Source organism: Perognathus longimembris, chromosome 8 (genome assembly GCF_023159225.1).
Source record: "Perognathus longimembris pacificus isolate PPM17 chromosome 8, ASM2315922v1, whole genome shotgun sequence".
Taxonomy (NCBI): domain Eukaryota; kingdom Metazoa; phylum Chordata; class Mammalia; order Rodentia; family Heteromyidae; genus Perognathus; species Perognathus longimembris.
Window position 1 is genome coordinate 62,105,540 of NC_063168.1, and position 18,570 is coordinate 62,124,109.

The window sequence follows — 18,570 nt, forward strand, 5'->3', positions numbered from 1 at the left end:
ATTCACTTTTTATTTGGGTTGACCTTGAACTATGATTCTTCTAGGTAGTTGAGATTATTGGCGTATACCACGATACCCTCCAGATCTAACTTGTATTTTTTTAAATATTAAAATTGTTATAATTTGCTGGGCTTGATATCATGTGTCTATAATTCCAGTTATTCAGGAAGCTAACACAGAAAAATTACAAGTTCAAGGCCAGTGTGGGAAATTTATGGAGACCCTCTCTCAAAATAAACATTTTTAAAGAGGTTAGGATGTAGTTTAGTAGAGGAGCACTTGCCAAGCATGCAAGAAGCCCTGGGCTCAATTCCTTGTACAGCGTAATTGATTTGCAAAGGCAATTTTCTATTAAGAATAGTAATATTTTTGGTGACACATGCTTGTAATCTCAGCTACGTAGGAGGCACATTTTGAGGCCATCCTCAAGATACCATCTCCAAAGACAAAAAGAAACATTAGCAAAAATCTAAGGATAGCACTCAGGCTCTGAGTTCAAGTCCCAGTACAGGCACCAAAAAAAACAAACAAACAAAACCAGGGGCCTATAGCTCACACCTATAATCCTAACTACTCAGAAGGCTGAGATCTGAGGATTGTGGTTCAAAGCCAGCCCAGGCAGGAAAGTCTGTGAAACTCTTATTTCCAATATACTACCAAAAAAGCTAGAAGTGGAGCTGTGGCTAGAGTACTAGACTTGAGCAAAAGAGCCAGGGCACAGCACCAGGCCCTGAGTTTAAGTCCTAGGGTTGGGGGGAGCGAGGGGAACCACCACCACAACATTGTTTCATGACTTACAGATATTTTTTCCAAGTTAGTATTTTGTCTACGTACATATATTTATTATTTAATTTTTGTGTGTGTGCTTATGTGGTGCCAAGGACTTGAATCCATGGCCTCATACATGCTAGGCAAGTATCTACTACTAAGCCCTATTACTTGCCCTTACATATATATTGTATCACTTGTATTTTAATACTTTGTTTACTTATGTCTCAATTTTTTCAAAGACTATAATCTGGTTCTGGACAGATTTTCTTATTTTCCGATATGCAAATTAAGATCTGAGAGCTCATGGGAATAGGAAAAGGATGTCTCCCTCTCTCTCATACACACACACATACATATAGACAGACAGACAGACAGACAGACAGACAGACAGACAGACAGATAGATATCTAGATAGATAGATAGGGCTGGGGATATGGCCTAGTGGCAAGAGCGCTTGCCTCGTATACATGAGGCCCTGGGTTCAATTCCCCAGCACCACATATACAGAAAATGGCCAGAAGTGGGCGCTGTGGCTCAAGTGGCAGAGTGCTCGCCTTGAGCAAAAAGAAGCCAGAGACAGTGCTCAGGCCCTGAGTTCAAGCCCCAGGACTGGCCAAAAAAAAAGATACAAGAGAGATAGATAGAGAGATAGATAGAGAGATAGATAGATAGATATTGTGCCCTAGGGCTTGAACTCAAGGATTGAGCATTTTCCCTGAGCATTTTTGCTCAAGATTAGCATTCTACCACTTTGAGCCTTAGCTCCACTTATGTTGGAAATCTCATGGACTCCTGCCTGGACTTGCTTCAAGCTCATTCTGAGATTTCAGCCTCCTGAGTAGCTAGGATTACAGGCATGAGACACCAGCAGCTTGCCAGATGTCACTTCTTTTATGTTTGTTTGTTTGTTTTTTGGCCAGTCCTAGGCCGTGAACTCAGAGCCTGGGCACTGTCCCTTGCTTCTTTTTGCTCAAGGTAGCACTCTGCAACTTGAGCCACAGCGCCACTTCTGGCCATTTTCTGTATATGTGGTGCTGGGGAATTGAACCCAGGGCATCATGCATGCTAAGCAAGCATCCTGCCACTAAGCCACATTCCCAGCCCCTCGATATAATTTTTATATTTATATTTGCCTTTATTTTTAGCAGCATTAGGGAATGAACTCAGGGCCTCACTCATGCTAGGTAAGCTATCTACCAATGAGTACATCCCTAGCTTGAATTCCCACACACACACACCTTTCCTCCCTCCGTTCCTCCTTTCCCTCCTTTTCTTATTGTGGAGAGAGCTTAGATAGGGATCTGCTGCTCCTTTGCCATCTCCTTTTCTTATTTTGGCACAGTTTTAGAGTTTGAACTCACAGCCTCTCACTTGGTAGGTAGGTGTTATACTACTTGAGCCATGCCCTCGGCCCCTTGTAACTTTCTTTCTTTTTTTTTTTGCCAGTTCTGGGCCTTGGACTCAGGGCCTGAGCACTGCCCCTGGCCTCTTTTTGCTCAAGTTTAGTACTCTGCCACTCAAGCCACAGTGCCACTTCTGGCCGTTTTCTATATATGTGGTGATTGGGAATCGAACCTAGGGCTTCATGTACCCGAGGCAAGCACTCTTGCCACTAGGCCATATTCCCAGCCCTAATAGTCTTTTTTTTTTTTTTTTTGGCCAGTCCTAGGCCGTGAACTCAGGGCCTGAGCACTGTCCCTGGCTTCTTTTTTGCTCAAGGCTAGCACTCTGCCACTTGAGCCACAGCGCCACTTCTGGCCATTTTCTGTATATATGGTGCTGAGGAATCGAACCCAGGGCCTCATGTATACAAGGCAAGCACTCTTGCCACTAGGCCATATTCCCAGCCCCGGCCCTTGTAACTTTCATCGTTTTTAACCAATAGTGTCTGGTGTTTTTGCCTGGGACCAGACTCTGACCACTGTCCTCATGCCTCGTACATAACTATATAGCTGTGATCACAGACATGTACCACTATGCCTTACTTGTTGAGATGAAGTCTTGGTAACTTCTTGTCCATGCTGTCTTCAAACTGTAATCCTTCCCATCTCTGCCTCCAAGTAGCTGAGCCCAGCTATGTTTTCTTTCTTTCTTTCTTTCTTTCTTTCTTTCTTTCTTTCTTTCTTTCTTTCTTTCTTTTTTTTTTTGTCTCTTTGTGTTCTCTACTTTTTAAGACATACTATATGGTGTCATTAGTTACTTCTTATTAATTTCCTAGGGTTGTTTCATTTATTTTTTTTTGTCAGTCATGGGCCTTAAACTCAGGGCCTGAGCACTGTCCCTGGCTTTTTTTTTTTTGCTCAAGGCTAGCATTCTGCTACTTGAGCCACAGCTCCACTTCTGGCTGTTTTTTATATATGTGGTGCTGAGGAATCAAACCCAGGACTTCATGTATATGAGGCAAGCACTCTTGCCACTAGGCCATATTCCCAGCCCTGAGTTGTTTCATTTTTGAGGGGGAACAGAGAGGAGTATAATTATCTTCTAGGTATGGTGAAAAATGTACTTAAACAGACTTTGTTCTGTATTTGAACGGAAGATAAAGTGCACAGTTAGTTATATTCTTTTATCCTCTGTAAATGAAAAAGTTTGCTTTGTTAGCCTTTGAAGAAACTTCCTATATGTTAACCTCCAAATTGTGATGTTCAACTGTTTCATTTTATTTGCACTGTATAGCAAACTGTTGTTTAGATAAGAACGTAACTGTCAAAGGGGGCATCCAATTGATTCTTTCCTATATCTTGTAGGGCAAATGAAAAGAACTAAATGTGCTGACATTGATGTTGAGACACCGGACTCTATTCTGGTTAATACAAATCTTCGAGCACTGATCAACAAACACACTTTTTCAGTTCTTCCTGGAGATTGTCAACAGCGACTTCTTTTACTACTTCCAGAGGTAGATCGACAGGTATGTGATAGCAAGCATAAGCAACTTTTAACTCTCATATTCGGGCCTATTCCACTCATCAACTTCAAAACTCATAATAGTTTCATTGTTTGGTAGTAATCAAATTTGAACTCAGAGCTTTAGGCATGTACTGTACCTGCTGAGCCACCCCTCCAGCCTTTTTATACTGGTTATTTTATTTTATTTTTTATTTTTTTGCCAGTCTTGGGGCTTGAACTTAGGGCCTGAGCACTGTCCCTGTCTTCTTTTTGCTCAAGGCTAGCACTCTACCACTTAAGCGACAGCGCCACTTCTGGCCTTTTCTGTTTATGTGGTGCTAAGGAATCCCAGGGCTTCATGCATGCTAGGCAAGCACTCTACCACTAAGCCACATTCCCAGCCCCACTCGGTACCATTTCTATAAGCAAGTAATAACCCCTTCTCAGAATAAATTATTACACTTGTATTTATGTGTGGCCTAAGAACAAATTGGGGCCTTTTTTTTTAGTAAAGAAAAAAACCTCTTGTTTCCATTTCCTGGAACAAATTTTTTTTCTTTGAATTTGCTTCTTGGCCATGAGTTTGAACTCAGGGCTTCACTTTCTAAGCAGATGCTTTGTCACTAGAGCCACACCCTCAGCTGTGTGTGTGCACTGTATGTTTTAGTTGTTTTTCAGAGAGGGTCTACATTTTTGTCCAGTTCTAGCCTTAGGTTTCAGTCTTTTTACCTGTACCTCTCACATAGCTGGGACCACAGGTATATACAACCACATGTAGCTTTTACTGGTTGAGGTGGTGTTTCTTGAACTTTTTGCCCAGACTAGCTTTAAACCAAAATCCTATTGGTCTCTGTCTCCCAACTATAGCTATGTCACCACTGTGCCCAGCTGTGAGCAGAGTGGTTTTTATTTCTCTCTCTCTCTCTCTCTCTCTCTCTCTCTGTGTGTGTGTGTGTGTGTGTCTGTGTCTGTGTCTGTGTCTGTGTGTGTGTGTTGCTCCATTTGGTCCTGAGACTTGAATTCAGGGCCTGGGCACTGTCCAAGAGCTCTTTACTCAAGGCTAGTGTTCTACCACTTGAGCCATATCTCTGCTTCCAGTTTTTTTTTTTTTTTTTTTTTTTTTTTTGGCCAGTCCTGGGGCTTGAACTCAGGGCCTGAGCGCTGTCCCTGGCTTCTCTTTGCTCAAGGCTAGCACTCTGCCACTTGAGCCACAGCGCCACTTCTGGCCTTTTCTATATATGTGGTGCTGAGGAATCGAACCCAGGGCTTCATGTATACGAGGCGAGCACTTTACCACTAGGCCACATTCCCAGCCCATGCTTCCAGCTTTTTGGTGGTTAATTGGAGACTATAAAGTTTCACACACTTTCCTTCCCAGGCTGGCTTTGAACTGAAATCCTTAGATGCTAGCCTTTTGAGTATCTAGGATTATGGCCATGATCCACCAGTGCCCTACTTATCAGAGTGTTTAAATTATTAAAGAATGGAGGTAAAAGAAGAGTGCAAAGGGAAGAGAGGCAAACAGGAAAGACATATGTTTTAGATCGAAGTGATATTCCAGTAACAAATACAGTATTTATAATAAGCAACATTGAGTAGGAAATACTACGTTTAGAATGAAATGTGCATATATTCGCTACTAAAATAAAAGGAAACCAGTTACCATGACAGCTTGCACTTTTTGTGTGTGCTAATACTGGGGCTTGAACTCAAGGTCATACACTAGATTTTTTTCTCTCAGGGATGGTATTCAAGCCATACTTCCAGTTCCAACTTTCCTTTCTTTATAAGCTTTCTCTGACTTTTTCTTAGGTTGGTCCCGATGGTTTGATGAAGTTGAATGGCTCAGCCCTTAACAATGAGTTCTTCACTTCCGCAGCCCAAGGGTGGAAAGAAAGACTCTCAGAAGGTAAGTTGTCCACCAGCTTCCAGGATCTGTGTGCACTGGGAGCCACCGTGAGGGCATGTACACCAACTGGCACTTCTCTACCTCACCAGATGTCTGAGAAATTTTGAAAGGTAAAAGACCATAAGTTTCCAAAAGATAAAATTAGCTATCCTATGTGAAACACACTGCCACATTTCTCCCTGGAGTCCGTGTAACCAGGTAGACTCTGGATGGAGTCCAACAATCTTCCTTCCTCCCTTTCTCCTTTCCTCCCTCCCTTCCCTCTCTCTCTTTCATTTATTCTCTTTTTCTTTTTTGGGGGGGGTGGGGTGCAAAACTCATGGCTTTATGCTCTCCCTTAGCTTTTGTGTTGTTATTGTTTTTGTTGGCCATGGGGCTTGAACTCAGCGCCTTAGCTTTACTCAAGGCACTCTTAACGCTTGAGCTATGCCTTCACTTTAGCTATTTTGCTGGTTAGTTGGAGAGAAGAGTCTGTCTGATTTGCCTGTCCAGACTGGCTTTGAACTGTGATCTTCAGAGCTCAGCCTCCTGAGTAGCGAAGATGACAGGTGTGAGCCCCTGGCACCTGGCTCGGCAGTGTTCCTTCTAAGAAATTTACAAAACATGATTTAAATCCCTATTCCTAAAAGATCTAATTAATTGTAGATTATACCATTGGAACTGAAATTCTAATAAGTTAGCTCACAAATAAGCAAAGTCTAAACTGTATTTGTTTATTTTGTGGTGCTATGCCTCCCACTTTGATAAGCAGAGAGGCATCCTGTTTATTACTGTTAACCCCAGTGTCACCAACAGTAAGTGAAAGGAATTAATGAGAAGGTTGGTTGGTTGGTTTGGGGTTTTTTTTGAGGGGGGTTTGGTGGCAGGGCTTGAATTGAGGGTCTGAACACTGCTCCTGAGCTCTTTTACTCGAGGCTACCTCTCTCCCATTTTGAGCCACAGTGCCACTTCTGGTTTATCTGGTGACAAACTGGATAAAAGATTCTCACGGACTTTCCTGTCAGGGCTGGCTTTGAACTGTGATCCTTGGATCTCAGCCTCCTGAGTAGCTAGGATTATAAGCATGAGCCACCAGAGTGCCCTGCTTGATGAAAAGTTTATTTATTTATTTGCCAGTCTTGGTGCTTTGAACTCAGGCCCTGAGCACTGTCCCTGGCTTCCTTTTTCCCAAGGCTAGCACTCTACCACTTGAGTCACAGTGCCACTTCTGGCTTTTTCTGTTTGTGTGGTGCTGAAGAATCGAACCCAGGGCTTCATGTATACAAGGCGAGCACAGAAGAATATCTTTAAGTGAAAGAACAGTGCTATGTGTGCCTTACCGGCCAGAGCTTTTCATTATGCAGTTAAAACTAAAAAACCTGAAATACAATTTTCCTTGGAGGAGCCTAACTTTAAAATATTAAGATGCTAATGACACTATTTACTGAAAGTACGTCACTTCTTTTTTCAGTAGGAAGTTAGAAATTCAAGGTTAGAAATGAGAGAAACGTGTAATGTGTCTGAAACAGATGAGCAGTGCTTCAGGTTCACCAAGGACCAGGTGCTGTGGGCCTCAGCTGAATACCACTACCACATGGAGTAGTATATAAAAAAGACATGTTTTATTTCACTTTGTGCTTTCCCAGAAGCTTCTGTAGCTTGCACATTGTGGTATTCTGTTTCTCTGTGGGTCTTTCATGATTTGTTAATAGGTAAAAGCTGCAAATAGTATTCTTTCTATTGTGTATTTTAAATATACACATATATATATATACATATTACAGGTGAGTTTACCCCAGAGATGCAGGTGAGAATTCGACAAGAGATTGAGAAGGAGAAAAAGGTGGAGCCATGGAAGGAACAATTCTTCGAGAGCTACTATGGTCAGAGGTAAATGAAGACAGGCTCTGTAAATGAGATGTTGATTCCTACACACATGCCATCTGTTGCTTTTAACTCTTAGTTATTCAGCAGAAATTCTAATGCCTAATTTTTTATTTTGTTTTATTGGTTTCTGTCTGTTTCTTTGTTTTGGTGCCGGTACTGATGCTTGAATGTAAGGTTTGGGAACTGTTCCTGAGATTTTTTGTTTAAGGCTATTACTTTACCACTTGAGTCACAACTCCACTTATGGCTTTTTGGTGGTTAATTGGTGGCAAGTCCCATGGACTTTTCCTGCCTAGGCTGGCTTTAAACCTTAGTCTTCAGATCTCAGCCTCCTGAGTAGCTAGGATTACAAGCATGGACCACTATTGCCTGGTCTAATATTTTTCTTTTTATAAAAGCACCATCGATGCATATAATTGGTCTACTCTCAAACCTCAATTCTTAATATATCAACACTGTATGCAGTAGACTTTTTTATTGCAGTAGACATTTTTTTGTTAGCTTATCATTTATTATTATACTGGAGGGTATCATTGTCGTATTTCCATATCTTTCCTTTTTGTTTGTCTTTTGGTCAGTTGTAGAGCTTGAATTCAGGGCCTACATGATGTCCCTGAGCCTCTTTGTGCTCATGGTTAGGGCTCTACCACTTGGGCCACAGCGCCACTTCCAGCCTTTTCTGTTTATATGGTACTGTAAAAATAATTTTAGGCATATCACACCTAAGTCTACTGCAAAGCAGAGTCTAGGTTTAACTAGACTTTAAAAAATAGGCAGGTGGGAGGGAGGGGGTCATGAGGGAGGAGGTAACAAACAGTACAAGAAATGTATCCAGGGCTGGGGATATAGCCTAGTGGCAAGAGTGCCTGCCTCGGATACATGAGGCCCTAGGTTCGATTCCCCAGCACCACATATACAGAAAACGGCCAGAAGCGGTGCTGTGGCTCAAATGGCAGAGTGCTAGCCTTGAGCGGGAAGAAGCCAGGGACAGTGCTCAGGCCCTGAGTCCAAGGCCCAGGACTGGCCAAAAAAAAAAAAAAAAAGAAATGTATCCAATGCCTAAAGTATGAAACTGCAACCGCTCTGTATATCAGTTTGACAATAATAAAAAAAAAATAGCCAAAGAGCCAATGGCTCACACCTGTAATCCTAGCTACTCAGGAAGCTGAGATCTGAGGATCACAGTTCAAAGCTGCCTGGGCAAAAAAGTCCCCATGAGACTTTTACAATTAACCACTCAAAAACTGGAAGTGGAGCTGTGGCTCAAATTAGTAGAGAGCTAACCTTGAGCAAAAGAGTCAGGGATAGTACCCAAACCCCGAGTTCAAGCCTCACAACTGGAAAAAACAAAACAATTTGTTCCAGTTAATTTTGTCTCTCTATTACACTCGTGTCCCTTCTCAAAACAATTTCAGCAGGTATCCTTGTTCTATTTTCATAGTTGCAAATAATCTATTTTGACCATTTTCATCCTCTTTCAAATGTATTTCAAAATTAGTCACTTTTTTTTTCTGTCATTTGTGGGGCCTGAACTCTGGGCCTGGGCATTGTCCCTGAGCTCTTCAGCTCAAGGCTAGAAGTTTTAGAATTTGAGCCACAGCACCACTTCTGGTTTTCTGGTGGTTAATTGGATGGAGGTAAGAGTCTCACGGACTTTGTCTGGGCTGGCTTTGAACCATGATCCTCAGATCTCAGCCTCCTGAATAGCTAGGATTATAGATGTGAGCCACCAGCTCCTGACTATATTTTCTTTTTATAATTGACATTTTTTCTTTTTAAAAATGAGTTTGTTTTTAAAATCTTGAGTTAGAGTCTTTTTTTTTTTTGACCAGTCCTGGGCCTTGGACTCAGGGCCTGAGCACTGTCCCTGGCTTCTTCCCGCTCAAGGCTAGCACTCTGCCCACTTGAGCCACAGCGCCGCTTCTGGCCATTTTCTGTATATATGGTGCTGGGGAATCGAACCTAGGGCCTCGTGTATCCGAGGCAGGCACTCTTGCCACTAGGCTATATCCCCAGCCCCAGTTAGAGTCTTTTCCTTGGAAAAGACCAGTAACTTTACAAGAGATAAGAATCCCAAAGTTCTTTGCATTTTTTATAGTACAATATAACTTATCCAGAACCATTGGAGTCCTAGGAATCATGTGTATCCAACTTGTAATTAAACAGCTCTCCTCTGCAAAAGACACTAGGAGAATGACATCACTGAATCAAAATCAAACCCTATTTTCAAAGAGCTATAGTCTAAATCAACAAAACTAAATGAAATTTTAATGGAGACATTTAAATAGGTAGTAATAGAGCTGTTTTGTCTGAAATAGGGCTGAGCCCTCTGGCTTCTGTTCCTTATTTCCACGTAGTGCTTATTGATTCCTCTCACAGATATTTAAGCTAATTCCTCTCTGACATTCATTGTTTTGGGCTTGGGGCTATAGAAATGATGTGTCTTTTTGGACCATTATTATAGGTAGCATTAGATTAATTTCCTCCTTCTGTGGCATATAGCATTTTAGAATGCTTAAAAGTTTCTATTTTTGGCTTTTTGTCTTTGGAATGTGAGAAGAATATTGGAGTTTCCAGTCTGGCCTGGAACTTGCTGTATAACCCAGGCTGGCTTCACACTTGGCAGTCCTCCTGACTTAGCCTCCCAAGTGCTGGCATATCCACCATGTCTAGTTTAGCTATTTTGTTTAGCCATCTTTTCATAGAAGAACTCTTTTGTCTTACCCTAATTTGTCTTGAGCCATACCATCTCTGAAGTATAGTACTAATTCTTTGGAGTCACCAAAGGATTTCACTGATTTTAATTTTAAGCCTCTTATAAAATGATAACCCTTAAAGATTATCTTAACTTTAAGCCACAGCACTCAGTAGATCAGCAGCACACAATCTCATTTTGGAGCAAAATCAAATAAGATGTAAGCCAGCTTTCCCCAAAACTCCCCTGTAATTCTCAGCCTTTCTTTTTGGTCGTCATGGGGCTTGAACTCAGGATCTGGGAGCTGTGTCCCTGAGCTTTTCTCCTCAAGGCTAGTGCTCTACCACTTCGAACCATAGCTCCACAAGTAGTAAAGTCAAGTAGTACCCACCTTTCTACAAGAGTACTCACCGTTCAAAACACAAGTTCCATGGTGGATGGGTCTTGGCTTGCTTCCTTAAGGTAGTCTACAATCCATTCCTCTAGATAGCTCCTTTATTAGTAGAACAATAATAACCACTATTCTTGAGCTATTATCCTGTACCAAATAAGTACTTAACACGAAGTAATAAGTATTTATATAGCAACATTGTGTAGTCATTATCCTCAATAAAGAAACAGGTACTAAAAATTAGCACTTACTAAATATCACTTGGGCAGTTGGTGTCAGAGCCAGGATTGATAGCTATGTGTCTAGGGTTTTCCTGAATACTGTCATATTTTTCCTATGCCTTCGTAACATGGGCCATTACTCAACCAGAATTTTTTTCCACTTTTTAGTTCTGGCTTAAGCCTTGAAGATTCAGAAAAATTGACAGCTTCCCCCAGTGACCCCCAAATAAAGAAAAGCCCAGCTGAGCAACCAAAATCTATACTTCCTCTGGAGGCCTCTCCTGTCCGAATAATCCCAGTCATTTCCCAGTCAGAGTGTAAAGAAGAAGCAGTGCAGATGCCGTCACCAGTCAGAAAAGAAGAGCATGAGAGCCAAGATGAGGGGCAGCCAGCCTTCAAATCCACAGACCCCATCCATGCCTCAGCCAGCAACACAAATAAGCTTGGCAGTGTTCTTCCCATCAAGTGCCCCAAGGAAGAAGACTTCTTGGAGCAGAAGCCAGTCACCTCTGCTGAACAGGAGTCAGAGAAAGAAAATCATCTCATCCCAGCTTCTAATTCTGACCGAAGTAAAAGCCAAGAAGCTTTAGTTATATCGCCAAGCAAGCCCAAGAGTCCTGGGGTAGAAAAACCAGTAATGAAGCCCCTAACAGATGCAGATGTACAGGAGACCAGTATGAAAGAACCTTCAGCAACACTTAGTGATCAGAGCCCAGAAAGCCTCAAGAGGAAATCGTCTCTCACTCATGAAGAGGCCCCTGGAGGCTGGGAAAAAAGACCACGTGTCAATGACAGTTGCCAGCACCAGCAGCCATTTCATGTCTCGCCGCAGCCCTTTCTCAATAGAGGGGACAGGGTCCAGGTGCGAAAAGTACCACCTCTCAAGGTAAAAAAGTGGGGAGAGTTGAAGGGAAGAAATGGCTTAAGCACTAAGTTTGTGGGCCTACCTCCTAAATTCCAAGTCATTTGTGGTCTTTCTTAAAGTCAAAACAGTTGTGTATTTGGTATGCATTAATTCTAAGATTTCTAATAAACAAGCTTTTTTCCCCCTCTCTCCTAGAACTGCTGTTCAGAACTCTGGACCTTGCCCTTGCTTGACTTGCTTGCTTAGCTAACACTTCAACCAAACCTCTAGCCCATCTTTTTGGTAGTTATTTTTGGAGATGGAGACACAGGGCCCCGAATCCAACCCCCCCAGTACTGTTCTGCTCCATGCCCTCCAATGAAAGTATTCTCGTGTAACACTTGTTCCTATATAAAATTCTCCTAATCAACTCTCTTATGTATAATTTTCTGGTTCTATCTTCTTTTCACTATAATCTCTTGTAGATAATATTAGCAAGGGACAGTAGCTTCTTTCTTACTGTGAGCAATTTCTAAAATGCATTGCTGTCTAGGTGTAATAGAATTGGGTATAAAATAAATTTGGCTTTAAAGGAAATTAAGTATATACCACAAGAAGTCAAACATGGACTTTGTGACAACTATTTTTTTTTGTGACAACTATTTTTAAACACCAAGATACTAACTTGAGTTAGAGAGATTAGTTTTTCAGCACTGTTGCCCTTTCTCTCTCTCTCTCTCTCCCTCTTTTTTTTTTCTTTCTTTTTCTCTGTTGCAGTTTTTTTTTTGTTTTTTGTTTTTTGTTTTTGGCCAGTCCTGGGCTTGGACTCAGGGCCTGAGCACTGTCCCTGGCTTCTTTTTGCTCAAGGCTAGCACTCTGCCACTTGAGCCACAGCGCCACTTCTGGCCATTTTCTATATATGTGGTGCTGGGGAATCGAACCCAGGGCTTCATGTATACGAAGCAAGCACTCTTGCCACTAGGCCATATTCCCAGCCCCTCTGTTACCTTTTTGAGAATTACAGTAATGATAACTTTTAGTGACAGTATTGTGAATTTAAGGATTTCCAGAGATGGCATGCTTTTTCTTAGGCCTTAGTGGCTTGATTTTCCTTTTAATGAAATGCTCTAGAACATCTCTAAAATTTTTTGCTCTTTTAAAGTAAGCCAACTAGTTCACATCCTAATGCACTGTAATTGGCTCCTGCAGTTTTCAGAATATTACCTAGGGCAGAAGTCAGATTCCTTTATGACATAAAAAAAAAATCAAGTTTCAAACCCAATGAAATATCAGTTTATTACAAGTAATTTTTTAATTACATTTTTTTCCCTCAGTGTCCCAATTTGTAAATTTTGAGATAGATTCCGAAGTGTGTGTGTGTTCTTGTTGTCATTGCTGTTGTTGTTGTTGTTAAAGGCTGCTCAAATTAGTATGATACCAACCAGGAATGAGAATTGCTTATAAACATTTTGTTAAGGATCCCTTATATATGTGAGCATGATAGAATCCTAAACAATTTGCATTGCTCAGCCATATGCCACCTATGTGTGCTGTTAGTATTCATCTATAAGAATGAAAACATATAATAAGCGTTAAGGACATTTTGTTAGTCTTATGAATGAAAACTGAGCCCTGTTTTGTTTTGTTTTCCTCCTTCCCTCCTTTCAGATCCCCGTCTCCAGAATCTCCCCCATGCCATTTCCTTCATCGCAGGTCTCTCCCAGGGCTCGTTTTCCAATCTCCATCACTAGTCCTAACAGAACAGGAGCCAGAACTCTTGCAGACATCAAAGCAAAAGCCCAGCTGGTCAAGGCACAGAGGGCAGCAGCTGCAGCCGCCGCTGCAGCAGCTGCAGCCGCCTCCATTGGAGGGACCATTCCAGGACCTGGCCCTGGGGGTGGACAAGGTCCCGGAGAGGGCGGTGAAAGGACAACTGCCAGAGGAGGGAATCCAGGCTCAGAAAGAGCCAGTGCAACTGGAAAGGGCCCCACACTGGAACTGGCAGGAACTGGAAGCGGGGGAGGTACGAGAGAGCTTCTACCCTGTGGCACAGAGATTCATCCCCAACCTGAGCCCAAGCCCTCAGGCCCACCCCAGCCTCCTAGTGTCTCGGGAGCACAACTACAGCAAACCCCCTCAGGGCCTGCAGTACCTGCCAGCAGTGGAACAGGCACATGCGACCCGTCACCAGCCCACATAGAGAAATCGAATCGCATGGCTACGGTGGCCTCACCAAGCCACCTACCAGGGCCTGCTAGTTGCAGACTGGAGAGAGCTCCTTCTCCAACAGGGCCTGCTCTCATCTCAGCAGCCTCACCTGTTTGTTTTATAGCTGATGTCCCAGCTGAACCCCAAGCAGGTTCTGGCCAGAATACACCAAACCCTTCAGCCTCATCAAAGACAACTGCTACTTTTCCAGTGGATGCAACTTTGTCCCCTTTAACATCTGTATTGACAACAGCCACTTTAGAAAAACTTCCTGTACCCCAGATCGATGTTACTGCGGTGTCTACTGGATCAGCTCCATCCTTGAGCACTTTGCCAGCAGCTTCTAGCCTTAAACCCCCAGGACCTTTCACAACTATGAATGGACCCATTTCACGGCCGAGCTCTAGTATCCCTGCTAATAATCCTTTAGTTACTCAGCTGCTCCAGGGCAAAGATGTTCCCCTGGAGCAGATTCTGCCCAAACCTCTCACCAAACTTGAAATGAAAACTGTTCCGTTGACTACAAAAGAGGAAAGGGGGCTCGGAGCGCTCACAGGCTCCAGTGTAACAGAGAGCGCCAGAGACGAAGGCAGTGACTGGCAGCCTCATGCAGCTATCCAGCAGCAAGGGAAAATGGTGCATGGGAAGCAGCTCCCCCAGGTCCCCAGGCCCCTGCAGCTCTTTGCAGCTAAAGACCTGAGGGACTCTAGCATGGATCCACACCAGTACCAAGAGGGACTAAGTAAAGCAACCCAAGACCAGATCCTTCAGACTCTCATTCAGAGAGTTCGGAGGCAGAACGTTCTTTCCTTTGTGCCGCCCTCCCAGTTCAACTTTGGTCACTCAGGTTTCCAGTTAGAAGACATCTCCACAAGCCAGAGGTTCATGCTGGGCTTTGCTGGCAGAAGGACATCAAAGCCTGCAATGGCAGGTCACTACTTACTTAATATTTCCACCTATGGTCGGGGTTCAGACAGCTTTCGGAGGACCCATTCTATAAACCCTGAAGACCGGTTTTGTCTAAGTAGCCCCACAGAAGCCTTGAGAATGGGCTGTACAGATTGTAAAAACCCAACAGGAGATAGTAGCAGCAGCAAAGAAGAGGAAACTGATGAGGAGAGCACAGGCGACGAGCAAGAGTCCAGCTTGGTGAAAGAGGCACCCCAGACTTCACAGACTTCTGGCAAGCATGACACAAGTTCAGGATCCCAAAGTAGGAAGACCCTATCCACCAATGATTGTTTAGCTAACAAGAATGGGAAGGGCGAGGTACCCGTGAATGAGCAAACCACTTTAAGCAAGGAGAATTACATGCTTGCTAGAGGCCAAGCATTTGACGAAAAGACACTAGCCAGGGATTTTATTCAGGCAGCACAGAAACAGATGGCTCATGTGGTGAGAGGTAAGATAGCGAATAGCAGCCCTGAACTTTTCAATTCCACTGCTCTCTCTCTACCTGCAGACAGTCCCACCCATAAGCCTCTACTTCCACCACTGCAAACCCCAAAGGTATATGGGAGCCCCACACAGATAGGGCCAAGTTACAGAGGCATGATCAATGTCTCCACCTCATCAGATGTGGACCATAACTCCACTGTACCAGGTAGCCAGGCATCTAGTAACGTAGGCGATGTCATGTCCTTCTCGGTGACCGTCACTACCATCCCTGCTAGCCAGGCAATGAGTCCCAGCAACCATGGCCAAACAATTCCTGTTCAGGCCTTTCCTGAAGAGAACAGCATTGAGGACACGCCTTCAAAATGTTACTGCCGGTTGAAAGCCATGATCATGTGCAAAGGATGTGGCGCTTTCTGCCACGATGACTGCATTGGCCCCTCCAAACTCTGCGTCTCCTGCCTTGTCGTTCGGTAATGAGACTAGAAAGATGCATACCATAAAGAGGGAAGGGAAGGGAAAGGAAGGGAAGGGAAGGATTTGCAAGATGAGTTCTCATGTCCTTTTGGAATCAGAGGAATAAGGGTTCAGTTGTCTTAAGAGACAAATGGTAATCAGGAATAGAGTCCAGGGCTTTTACATTTTAAAGAGCACCTTGTATAGTAAGTCTAAGTCAAGCAAGACTTTATGAGTTTGTGACAAGTTTGCACTTAGAAAATCATGTAAATATGTCACATTTTAACATTGTTTTCCAAGTGTTTAGGTAATAATGTATTGCTTTGAATTCTGATTTATGTTCTTTTTTTGTGACTAAGAAAGGTTGAACACCACGTATGGTGAAAGGAAATTGTCTCCCTTCTGACCTTTCCTGGAGCTAAGATAAAGGAGGAGTGATCTAACAAAGTGATCACTCATACTGACGATGTCTTCACAGCCTGGCTGCAGTTGATTCATGAATTATTTGTCCTTTAAGAGAATTCGGTCAGGGTTTACTCAGGATTTACTTACCTTAGATGTGATCTTTTAGTAAGTTATTAATGTCCCAGGTGGTGTTTTGACCCCAGAATCCCCAATTTGGCTCTTGGCTTCCATGAAACCAGTACTGTTGTCCAGCTGGGCCCTGCTGGTTCCTAATGCCTCGCTCCGCCCCGCGCCTGGCCTGAGACTGTGTGTGGCTCACGAGAGGAGTGCCTCTGTGTACCATAGATGGTACACATCAACTGTTCAGCAATAATGCACCTCCCATTCTGTCTCATGGGAGCCCACAAAACGGCTTTGAAATACCAGTGTAAGAGAAGCAGAACCGTATTAGTGATGGATGCACTGTGTCCTGGACAAAGGGAATGAATTGCAGAAACTTAAACTGAACATAGTGAGCTTTGGAAAATTGTTTTAACACTAGACACAAGACAACCTCTTCCTGTTCTTTCCCAACCCATTACCTGATGTCATAGAGTTAGCTGTGACAGGTAAAAAGTTTCCTTAGTGGCACATTGGCTCCCATTTAGCCTCTTGACCCCTAGGCATCTGAGGATGGAGTGAACGGATCCCGTCTCACTCTAAATACTCACATATGTGCTCACACGAATAGTACAGCTTTGCTGGTTTAGAAAAGAAAGGCGTCATTTTAGAATTACTGTTGACTGTAACAGGGATGGCTTATATACGGGAGCTTTGGTGAATGACTAAGGGAATGTCTCGAAGAAAAGCTCCAATGTTTTGTGACTGACAGATTTAGAATATATTCTATTTAGGTCATGTCCAAAGAACATTAAAGAAAAAACACAACTATAATTTACTAGAATTTGGCATTATATAGGAGATTCTCAACATATCTCAATTGTGTATTGATTCCAGGTCTCCTAATTTGAAGTATATAAAGTAAAAAATACTAGTGCAACCGAGCACAGTTGTTTTTGTACTTAATATTTTACAAATTTTACAACAGTTTTACAACAGTTTAATTAAGTCACACTCCAGATTAGGAAAAAGAAGGCCGTCACCTGTTGCTCTGCCATTCTGCCATCTCCCTGACCACTTCTCTCCCTGCCTTTCATGTTACTCAGAGTTCCCGCTCCAAATCCCATAGGAAACCAACTTCAGTATTCTCCACATTTCTTCTCTGGCTCTTTTGTTTGTGGCCCAAGGCAAATATAGGATTAATATCTGTGTTATAGCTTCAGCCAAGACAATATGATGTCCTTCCTTCTCTCTCCTACCACACACATAACTAAGAGACAGGAAGGCTGCATGGAGCCAGAGATGAGAAGTAAGGAGGAATAGGAAACAGAAACTAGGGTTCTGTGCCCTAACTTCCTGGGTAGTAGTCTATGTCCAGCTGCTTCACCCCCACTCTAGTGACAGCATCTGAGAAATACAGGGCAGTTTGCTTTGATGAAGTCGATTTCTCTCCCTCCTTCCTTTCCTGGTTCCCCTCGCTGAGGATGGATAGACTGTAGCCAGGAGAAGAAGATGGTGTCCAGGATTGTCAGTCCTTTAGAGAAGAAGCTCTGCCTGCAGACACGTCTGATATTGCTACCCACAGGTTCTCCTGAATCACACCCAACGAAGTACATTGAGGAATACTCCCTAAACAGAAATTGCCAAATAGGCACACAGACCTGGCCAGATGAGAAAATAGGTTCTCTTCAGTTGGAGAAAGCTGAAGTACCAATCCATTTATTAATTTGCTTAAAAACAATTGTGTCAAGTAAAAGGCAACTTGTCTTAAAAGTGAACAGAAAAAGCACTCTAGTTCAGCCCTTTAAAATTGTTAAAGAGTATGGTGCTCACTAACTTTCAAAGGAATTTTTTACCTTAGTTCTTTGTTGTTTCACCTTTCAGTTCACTCTGAAATGTTTGAGTCAGTGCTGAGTGTACTCTTTGGGAGTTAAGTGGCACTCTTTGCATTGACGAGTCAGATAGTCCACCTAATGGAAATGCCCCCGCACAGCCCCCCTAGCCTTCAGGTCACCTCTGGGCGGGCATACGTATACTATATCATCTCAGACTGGCTTATTAATGTTCTAAGTTGTCGAGTAGAACCCTTTCCGAATCTTAAAGATTTTGAATTAATCAACATTTTTATCCTGTTAAAATCCAGCTAGCCTAGAGCTATTTATTTGCCCTACTTCTGTTCCTCAGCCCCTGTCTAAAGACACCGAATCCCATGTTTGGTATTCTGTGTAACATTTTCTTCAGAATAAGACCTAGAAAATAGAGACTTTTTTGGGGGGATGGGGAGAATGGGGGAAGGAGTATGTATATGAGTAAGGAAAGCACCATAGATGTGGGTATTTTATAGCTTATCTCAGACTCTAATATCCAAAGGAAGTCTTCCCTGCCTTCCTAGTGCAGGGACAAGATGATACATATTAATGC

General features: G+C 42.9%; 1 protein-coding gene across 1 annotated transcript in view; it reads left to right on the forward strand.

Moving 5' to 3' along the window:
- Positions 1-17,955, forward strand: part of Asxl2 (ASXL transcriptional regulator 2) — an 86,071-nt gene extending 68,116 nt beyond the window's left edge. Inside the window, exons 9-13 of the mRNA XM_048353290.1 lie at positions 3,519-3,682; positions 5,473-5,569; positions 7,333-7,438; positions 10,911-11,628; positions 13,255-17,955. Coding sequence (XP_048209247.1) covers positions 3,519-3,682; positions 5,473-5,569; positions 7,333-7,438; positions 10,911-11,628; positions 13,255-15,666 — 3,497 coding nt within the window. The 3' untranslated portion in view covers positions 15,667-17,955. The remainder of the gene's footprint in view (positions 1-3,518; positions 3,683-5,472; positions 5,570-7,332; positions 7,439-10,910; positions 11,629-13,254) is intronic.
- The last annotated feature ends 615 nt before the right edge of the window (positions 17,956-18,570 follow it).